Here is a 10,688-nt window from a genome sequence, read left to right as displayed (position 1 = left end):
AGTGTTTTTCAGCTGCTGGTGTTCTTTTTTCACCAACTTGAAGAGTTAACAAAGCGATATTTAATCTGCCACTGGGGTTGTTTAATCTCCCCTTTTGTTTAATATTCATTGCTTTTAAGGTATTATTGGTTTTTCCTAGAACTGCTTGTCCTGTGAGTTTGTGTAGTATACCTTAACATATTTTATATGGTAATATTAAAATAATTGTTTCATTTTATTGGATATATATGTAGGAGCATTAGCAGTATCCCTATAACTGCCATTATTTACAATAAGTGTGTAATACAGTCAGACTTTTCAGAATTTAAAGCAGTTGTCTATTGAAACCCTGAGTATGTGTCAAAGTTATGGTATATATGCTATTGTGTTCCAAATTCTAACGAATAGAAAACATCCAACTGCCAGATGTTATTTCTCTTGTTATCACTAGATTTACTACTAGCAGATAAAGGAATTTGATTGTATAGAAAACACTTAGGACATTAATTATTAGTTTGTTGTTGTTATTGTTATTATTATTTTATTTGGCTTGTTGTAACGTAATGGGAATTTTTTTCCCATAAGCATGATGCTTTTCATGAAATTTGAGGTTTTTAACATATTTCCTATTAGTAACTGGTCAATGTCGTCACTTCTTCAACAAACCTGTATGAGACCTATTATAAGTATCACATAAAGGATGGTTTCTACTTCTGATGGGCTCCTGCAATTGTGTAAATAATAGGTTAATTCTGAGTTATCAGGTAAAAATTCAGCAATCTCTATATGCAAAACAACTCTTTCTGCATATAAAGAGTGAGTGATTATGGTAAGAGATTCAGGATAATACCTAAATCTAATAATACCGTAAGATTTGCATACATCTCTGAATTTTTAACTGAGGTATATAGAGTTTTATACACCTGGAAAATTTCATCTGATTTATAACCTACCATTTGCTCATCCTGTTTGTATCTGTATATAATTTAGTTGTCTCTGAAATTGGGGTTCTCTTTATGGTATGTCAAAGAATTCTATTAGTTTTTTTAAGTGTATACATTTGATTTTCAAATAATTCTTATTATTTTCACTCAAGTAGTTACTGCAATCTCTTTGTCAATCTTCACTGATCACCCATAGTGATATAATCTCATCATTTGTAAGAGGTGCTAACATTTTGGCTGGGTCTATTCCTGATAATTGGTATAATCTTAGTCTACATTTAATAATTAACTCAATCTTCAATTTTTTACTTTGTTTCTGAGCTAAGAAAATCCTTTCCATAATACTACCTTCTCTTTGCATATTGAGCCCAGTAGAATGTATTTAAGGCAACATGACCAAAATAAAAGAAAGTTTATGATCAATTCAATCCACATATGCATCGTGCAGTCTTTGTTCTGCAAGAATTAACTCTTTTTCTGCTTCAAATGTTAGACATCTTGGACTTTTTAAAATTGATTCTCCTTGAAATGTTTGAAACAAATTACTTAACTCACATGTACTTAATTCAGTTGTAGGACTTAGCCAGTTCATCTCTCCCACTAATTTTAAAAAAATCATTTAGTGTTTGCAATTTGTCCCTATGGAACTGCACCTTTTGGGATAAAATTATTTGTTGACTGATTTTAGAATCCAAATAAGTAACTGAATCTCCTCTTGGTATTTTTCTGGAGCAATCTGTAACCCACAGTATGGCAGAAATTTTTGTGCTAACTTAAACATATTCTATAAACCATTTTTGTTATCTATCAGACTGTCATCCATATAATGATGAATGATAGATTGAAAGACTTGCTTATGAAGTATTTATAATAGTTTTTGTACAAAATACTGACATAAAGTTGGACTATTTAACATTCTCTGTGGAAGTACCTTCCAGTGATATCTCTTTGGTAGATGACTATTATTCAAAGTAGGTATTGCAAAGAAGAGCTTTCCCTATTCTGTTCATACCAGGGCACTGTGTAAAAGCAATCTTTCAAGTCAATTATGACCATTGGCTGTAACCTCAGTAACAAAGATGGTAAAGGAAGTCCATGCTTCAAGGACCCATTGATTGAATTAACATATTATCTGCTCTTAAATCTATTGTCATCCTTCATTTTCCTTGTTTCATTTTTTGAAAACAGTTACAGGGGAATTCCATGGACTGGTAGATTTTCTATATGTTGAGCCTCTAGTTTCTCCTTTACCAGTTGTTCAAGGTATTGGAATTTTCATTTGTTGTAAGCTACTGCCTTTGCCATGCAGGATGGTTGACAACAATTTAGGAGCAAGGCTGTTGGTATGTTGGTAGTGGCCCCTTTTATAAGTTTAGAAATTTAATCACTATGGTCAATTTTTTTGCTATGTGGGCACAGCTTATGATTCTTCTCAATCACCACATATCAAGTCCTTCCCCAGGATCATCTACCATATCACACTTAATTTCATCCTTTGCTGTCCCTGGAATTACAGAAATATATATATATATATAAAACCACATCAATGTAAAAGATCATTTCTCCATAAATTTAGGCATATATATCAGCTACATAGGATTTCAACTTTCATCTTTGCCCTTGTGGACCCACACAGTTAATCCATTGGACAAGTTTTCTTATTACTGATAACTTACCAATTCCAATAAACTGTTCAGAAACTTTTTGAAGTAGCCAATCTGGATCCTAAGACTTTCTGAAAAGTACAATAACATCAGATTGTATAACTACCTAATCTTTTATGTTAACACCATTCATTTGCATCTTTAATTTGGGTCTAGGCTCATTAACTACTCTTTGTTTGCCAGAACACACATTTTCCAGTACTTTCCAGTAGTCTTTTCTACTACAGTGACCTTGCCTTTCCCATTGTTATTGAGGGTAAAAGGCCATTCACAGAAGTGGTTATATTGTAATATTCAGCTTCAGGGAATAGAGTTAGAAGTGAATCTCTGGGCAAACCCAAAGTTGCACTCCCTTCTGTATCATGTGTAAATCACAAATACTTAATTTTAATTTTCTTGTCTACTTGCTACTTTCTGGCTGACCAAAGGAAGATAGCTTATATTGTGTTCTATGGGATCTCAAGCTGACAGGCCCCTCTGTTTGTTTTCTGATGGCAATAGATTACCTTGTATGTCCCTCTTCGACTGGCCATCTTTTGATCAATGTTTTCCCTTTCCATAGCAGATAAATACCCTTACATTCAACATTTGCATTTTCAAAGGCTAATATTTCTATCAATGACTGTCTCATTTCAGGGTCTGAGATGGCTATATCTACAGCTTAACTCAATCTCTGTATAAAACTGGTGAATGGTTCTGCATAAATGATGTAGTTTTTTTCCATGACTCTTCAGTCATAACCCAGATTCATACAGCCACAACACAATGATGTTAATGTTGAATATGGCATCATTATCTGAACATTTTATCATAAAATGATATGGAAGTGTTGAAAACACAGAACAAGTCACTGACATACTCAACTTTATTTTCTCTTCTACATTTTAGACCCTAGACTCAGTTTGGCTTTCATAGAGTGTTTTATAAGAGTTCTTAGTACAAATGACTGTGTTCAGTATCACATGTTCCTATTGCACAATCATTCAGATATCTCAATTTAACATTTCATTTCACATATGTAAGTATATCAGTAAGTTTATCTTTATCTGTATATTCTATGTGTTCATGTGTGTGCATGTTTATGTGTATATATTATTGTGTTCATATGTATGTAGTCCTGCCATTTGGTCTCCATACAATTTACTCTCTATAATTATATGTGCAAATATAGTTATTATAGTTTCCTCCCTGTCCAAATCAATAGTTGCCTGAATCTTCTTCATATCAGTAAACTAAAAATCAACCTGGTGGCTATTCACACACAGAATTATAATTTAGGCCATCCCAAAAAAAGAACTGAAATATGCAATTGAAGATAATTTTCATTAAGTTTCCATCATTACACTGTATATACTAAAGACATTATCCCAAAGACTGAGGTGTTAAACATAGAAATTTCCACAGCCTCTCACATCTGTAAACCCACTACCTAGTAGACTGAGGCAAAGTATCTCAAATTTGAAAGCAGACTATTATATGTAATGAGATGCTAATGAAGTAGTAGGACATGACAGGGAGGCAAAGAGGAAAAAAGAGAGAACATTTTATTAAAAGAGAGATGAATTAGAGTTGAATAGCATTCAGAAATTCAATTGACTATTTGGATCTTATTAGAAAATGTCATCTTTTCTTGACATTAGTTAATGAAAAAAAGCATGTTCATGGAAGAGAAATTAAAAGACAACATTTATTCTCACAGGAACCACTTAAAACATAGAAATTGTATCAGATATTTTATATGGAAATTTTAACTATCTACAAATTACATTAATTGTTCAATAAAATCGCACATATCAAACCTCATATTACTTAATTTACATAAAAGTATGTGTGTTAGTTTTGTAATATCTTTACAACCTGGAGGTCAGAACAGTACAATTAAGCTTTTTCCTGAGATGGGAAGGGTTATGCCTTTCTCAGTACATTCACTTTTGCCCTTTCTCTTCTATGTTACTATTAGGAGATCCTTAGAGATTTGAATAGTTTGAAGCATAATTATTAGCTCTGTGAATTGAGCCTCAAAAATCTCATAAATATCCACTTTCTGTTCCAGCTCTAGTTTAACATTTCTGATCCAGAATACTTTATACCTTATATTTGTGTTTCCTTCTCCTCACATATTCATCAATCACATGGGAAGTGTCATGATTTACTGTTTTCCTACCAGTCGTGAACACAGAAACTGGAACATCATCACACATCTTACAAGAGTGAAAGAGTGTTTCAGTCACCTCTGGTCATTGTCAAGTGGAAGTAATTTACAACCTAGTAAGTATTAATCTATGCAAGAGAAAAAAGAGAGACAGGATTATTACATTGTTGGTACCAGAAAGATAAAAGTATATGTTGTGGAGTAATCAGTGGGGGAAATGCATCAATAACAAAAATTTTATCACAAAGTGCTATGAAGTTTATGTTATTAGTTATGGTGACTAAGTTTATTTATTAGTTAATATGAGAATAATCAAATAGTCTAATTTTCTACCCTTGTAGATTCTAATTCAGTAGAATTTTTTCAACCAGAACAAAAATTGGTGCCTCTCTAATCTCTCTGCCATTGATTAAAATTATCAAGCACTTTGTAATAAAAATAAAGATGATGATAATCATAGGAAATAAATATCAAGAGCCAGTGAACTGTAATAGGGATTAAAAGAGATGAATCAGTGGTGAGATGTTTGTTGTGCAAAATAAGTTCCCGAATTCAGCTACCAAGAATGATACAAAAAAGTTGGATATGTTGGTGTCTGTCTGTAACCTTAGGACTAGGTGAATTAAGATAGGTAGATCTTGGTGTTTGACTAGCAAGCCAATGTAATTCAAGTAAGGTCCAGAATCCATGAGATACTCTCTGTCAAAAGAAATAGAATGATGAATACCCAAAGTTGACCTCTGACCTACAAAAAATTTTCACATACATATTAAAATCACCATTGGTTGAGTATACTGGAAAATTTCTAACTATGTCTCAAATTTCTGCTTATTGCATGTAAATTTGAGGAAAATGATAAAGTTGTCTGGATAGACCTTACATTTTAACTATTTAAGGTTATTTAATCCAATAATCTAATTATTTAGCTAGAATTAATCTAATTAATTAGCTAGAATTTTACTTTTAATTGAAGTGATTGAATAAAATGACTTTTAATCTGATATGTTATGTATTACCAATGTGGCATCAGGCAAATCATTATTATTACTAAAATTCAGTTCTCCTATATAATCTTATTCCAGATGTTATAACTGTGTATAGATGTGAAAATCATGATACTATCTTGTGACTTGAACAAGTTAACTATGAAATTAAGTACAGTTATATACCAAAATGGAAAGTAATGTTACAGTCAGCAAAATATTATTTTATTTGATACATCAATTTGCTCTTTTTTTTAGCTAATTTTGTGTCACTTTGTTTTTTTTTTTTTTGTTATTTTTAGGACTTTACATCTAATCTCATTCTGAATGCAATCTAAGCAAGCTTCCAATGGCTGAATTGCACCACTAGCAAATCCACTTTATTTTTATTCTTATAAAATTATATTTTCTTACATGTATTCCTTTGCTTTTGTTTACTTTTTTGAGAACAGGGTTGACTTTACCACCAAGGTTGGCCTTGTGGTCCTGATTCCCTTACATCAGTTTCTATTTGGTAGAATCACATTCCTTTATAATCATACCACAGAGAAATTTTGTTAATAGTGATAGATATAATAATGAGAGAATATAGAAATTTACAAAACAATATGAAACTTTCAGTGTTATATAACCTCTTAACATCTAAGAAGAATGAAAAATGTTAAAAGAGATATACACTTCAACTACACAAATATTTACCATTCTGGGGTTTATAAACTGATTGGAAGAAAGGAGAAGAAAAAAAGTCCATCAGAGTTAAGTTTTAAGATTTGTTCTCTTATCTTCTTTAACATCTTATCAATGAGATATATCTGAAGTTATCTTCATCAATAAAGTAATCTGTACCGTCTAAGTTAAATGTAAAAATGACACTATCAAAATTTCAACGAACACATAATGGACAGATAACATCTTTTATGTAAATTTCATTTCAGCAATCTTTACTTAAACTAAGTTTGAACATAATTTTTATCTGAAAGTATTGAATGTAGTCATGGGTTTCACGTCTTTTTATTATACAGTAGTCTTAATCAGTATACCTATTGAATGATTCATGCTTGAGATTTTCTCTTAATTCTTACGTGAATTTTTATCAAAATTAAATATTTTGGAAACTTGCAATGATTACTCCACACTAATTGAACATATTATTGAGTTTCAATGAGACATTAAATCAAATCATATCTTTACATTTTAGAAGAAATACTTAAAATTTTAAAATTAAGGTAGCTGATTTTAGAGGAAATAAATTGTCCTTAGAAAAATGATTTAATTAAAAATATATTAGGATGTCATAAAAATGTGAAGCTAAGTTTCAAGATAAAGCTTTGGCTCCACTGTGGTCCTATATTCTTAGACTGTACATGAGTGGGTTGAATTTGAGTTAAATAGGGAAAAATGAAAACAACAACAACAACAAAAACAAAAACAAACCAAAAACCTATCCTGAAAACCTTCATTAGAAATATAGCTAAGAAATATTACTATATTGTTACAAATAACAACAAAAGAATAACATGTGAACTCAGCCTGACTTCTTCACTAGTTCTCATGTAGCATTTACAGAATATGATGGTGTTAGGCATTGCATAGATAGAGCTACATAATTAATATACATGTCTAACATGTACAAAGATATGAGATCTTAATTTACCAATACCAAATAAAAGATGAAGGAAGGAAAGAAAGAAAGAAAGAAAGAAAGAAAGAAAGAAAGAGAGAAAGAAAGAAAGTAACAAAGTAACAAAGAGAGGGAAATGACTAATATGTTGAGTGACAATTAGAAAAGCATGTTGAAAAATGAAAGGGAAAGAAAAAGAACGAAATATTGTAGCTAAGTGTGGTACCTTATGTCTACCTGTATTACAAGACCTTGGGATAATGAGGCATGACTGCAAGCTAAATGGTAATAAAAAATAATAAACAAACACCATTGAATGAATGAATTACAAAAAAAGAAAGAAAGAAACACGTATGTAGCAAGTTGCTTCTGTAGTGCTTAGTTCATCACCAAGGTTTTTTTTTTTTCTTTTAAAAAGATATTCTAGCCCCATGGAACTATATAATTTAACAAGTAACTTGGAATTCCTTCTCCTTGGACTCTCAGAGGACCCTGAACTACAACCTGTCTTATTTGCACTATTCCTGCTCATATACCTGCTCACTGTGCTTGGAAATGTGCTCATCATCTTGGCCATCAGCTGTGATTCCCACCTCCACAGCCCAATGTACTTCTTCCTCTACAACCTTTCATTGTCTGACATGGGCTTCAGCAGCACCACCATCCCCAAAATGCTGATAAACTTGCATGCCCATAACAGAACCATAACTTATGCTGAATGCCTAACCCAGGTATCTTTCTTTTTTCTTTTTGGGTGTATGGACAGCGTTCTACTGGCAGTGATGGCCTACGACCGATGGGTGGCCATTTGTCACCCTCTACACTACCAAGTCATTCTAAATCCTCGTCTGTGTAGATATTTGGTTGTAATGTCATTTTGTATCAGTCTCATTGATTCACAGGTGCACTGCTTTATGGTGTCACAATTAAAATTTTGTACTAATATAAAAATCCCTCATTTCTTCTGTGATGTTCCAGAGCTTCTAAAACTTGCCTGTTCTGACACCTCTATAAATAGCATAGTTATATTTCTTGTCAGTATCATTGTTGGATTCCTCCCTGCCTCAGGAATCTTTTACTCCTACTATAAGATTATTTCCTCCATTGTTAGAGTTCCTTCATCTGGGGGGAAATGTAAAGCGTTCTCTACTTGTGGATCTCATCTGTCAGTTGTTTGCTTATTTTATGGAACAGGTCTTGGTGTATACCTTAGCTCATCTATTTCTAGTTCTTCCAAGGAAAGTGTGGTGACTTCAGTAATGTATACCATGGTGGTTCCCATGATAAACCCCTTCATCTACAGCTTGAGGAACAAGGATATCAAAAAGGCCCTACAGAAAATTTTCAGTCAAATAATAATGTTACCTACCTATATAATCCCTTAATATATAGTTTTTTAAATTGTGGGTCTCATAATTGAGAATGGTATAGTGAAAAAATGTAAAGACTATAGAAGTTTCTGAATATAAGATAATAAAAAATTATTGCATACATGTAGTGAATCTAAATGTATCTTGCTGTGCCTGTTCAAGTTACATGTTATAGCTTTATTGTGGCCTGGTTTGTGAACATATAACTTTAAAAATTGGCATAGCACATGTTTTTATATAATGAAATACCAAAGAATGCAGCCCTAAATATATCATATCATATTAGGTTTCACTGTTAAAAATTTCCATGCCTTTAACATGTGCACAAATGAAAACATAATTGTTTAATTACACAAAGTAAAGATTTTCTATAGTTTCCTAACATAATTTATCAGCATGTAAATATGAAATTAATCTAATTTGACTTTTATGCAACAATTAATATTAATAATAAACAATTAATATTTGTGTTGCTGTCTTGAATTTCATGGAGCAGAAATTTGCAGTATATATTTTCTTGGGAAGGGAAACTCATTCCATTTTGATTATGTGACTGCTGATATCAATTCCATGCTCTAGGGTTAGCCCCTAAATTGAGCATATATGGGCAACACTAATAGGATACAATGGACTAATTGAAAAGATTCATAAAATTGGGTGGAAGTCCTGTATTAAAGTATATAGAGAAAATTGGTTGGGATGAAGAGAAAATGTGAGATTTATATGCTTACATATCATTATACACATGTATGAACTTCACAGATATATAGAAAATATTTAAATCACTAAGAGTTTTAACATGATATTAAGACAGAATTTGTAACAATTTCTGAAATTATCTTGAATGTATTATGCATTTACATAACTCATATTTTTCTGCAGTGATGATTTTTCTTTAAAAAACAAAACCCCTGAAAATCTTACATCTACATAACGAGTAATCAAATTGGCTTTTATCTGTAATAATTGCTAAAATTTCATACAGATTGAAGATTTTTTATTGTTATTTTTCTAATATATGCATTGTACTTGGTATTGGATTACCTAATAACATTTTTCTATAAGACTCTAAGGTATTTTGAACATGTCTCCCTAGACTTTACTATCATTTCTCATTTTGTCATCATCTTTGCAGTTGTTATTTTGATAGAGTAACATTGTTCTTTGTAGTGTAAAAAGCACTTTTACATTTTATATATAACATATTTGTTTTGTCCACTCCTTAGGTCTCTTTGGAGACCTAAGTTGGTTGCATAGCTTAGATATTATGAACAGTGCTGCCTAAACTGTGTTCTACAAATATGTCCAAATATCTCAAAGATATATGAGGTTAGAGTCCTCTGATAAATGCCCCAAAATAATATAGTTAGATACATTTAGTTTTACTTGTTGGAGCGTTTTATATTGATTTTACATAGGCACAATACTATATATTTCTACTTGAAGTGTTTAATTTAAATAAAAGTTATGAAAGAAAAGCTCAACATAAGATGATCAGCTGGAAGTGAAAGTATCCGGGCTTAAAGACAAGGTAGAGTTCTTATATCACACATTCACAGAAAATATCAAATACAAAATATCTTTAAAAAAATGAAATATACAAAAATTCTTTAATACTATTAAAAAAATCAAGATTTTGAAAAATAGAATAAACTCAGATCCAAAAACAAAAATTAGTCTAAATAATTATAGATAGTAAGGCAAAAAAATCTTTTATCCTAACTTAGTGAAAAAATGCTTATCAGGAGAAAAGAAGCATGCAGAATATCAAATAGCTAAGAAACTTTTCTATGACACCTAATCATCCAAAACGCAGAACACAATGAGAATGTTAAACGTTTAAAGGAGCAAGGAAAAGATACCCAGTAAAATAAGGGTAGCTTTATTAGAATAATACCTGAAAGATTTAAAGCAATTTAGAATAATTACACAATGAAATCAATGTAAATGGAAAGGAATTCAAAGCATTTTCACT

The 10,688-nt window shown here is 31.4% G+C and overlaps 1 protein-coding gene across 1 annotated transcript; it reads left to right on the top strand.

Moving 5' to 3' along the window:
- Positions 1-4,644: 4,644 nt before the first annotated feature.
- Positions 4,645-8,769, top strand: Olfr860 (olfactory receptor 860). Its single transcript, NM_146528.2, has 2 exons — positions 4,645-4,855; positions 7,762-8,769. The coding sequence occupies exon 2, from the start codon at positions 7,775-7,777 to the stop codon at positions 8,726-8,728; it is 954 nt and encodes a 317-aa protein (NP_666739.1). The 5' UTR covers positions 4,645-4,855; positions 7,762-7,774; the 3' UTR covers positions 8,729-8,769.
- Positions 8,770-10,688: the final 1,919 nt, after the last annotated feature.

The sequence above is a fragment of the Mus musculus genome, chromosome 9 (assembly GCF_000001635.26).
Source record: "Mus musculus strain C57BL/6J chromosome 9, GRCm38.p6 C57BL/6J".
In the NCBI taxonomy this organism is placed as follows: domain Eukaryota; kingdom Metazoa; phylum Chordata; class Mammalia; order Rodentia; family Muridae; genus Mus; species Mus musculus.
The sequence above is the reverse complement of the archived record's forward strand: the minus strand, read 5'-3'. Positions and strand labels throughout refer to the sequence as shown.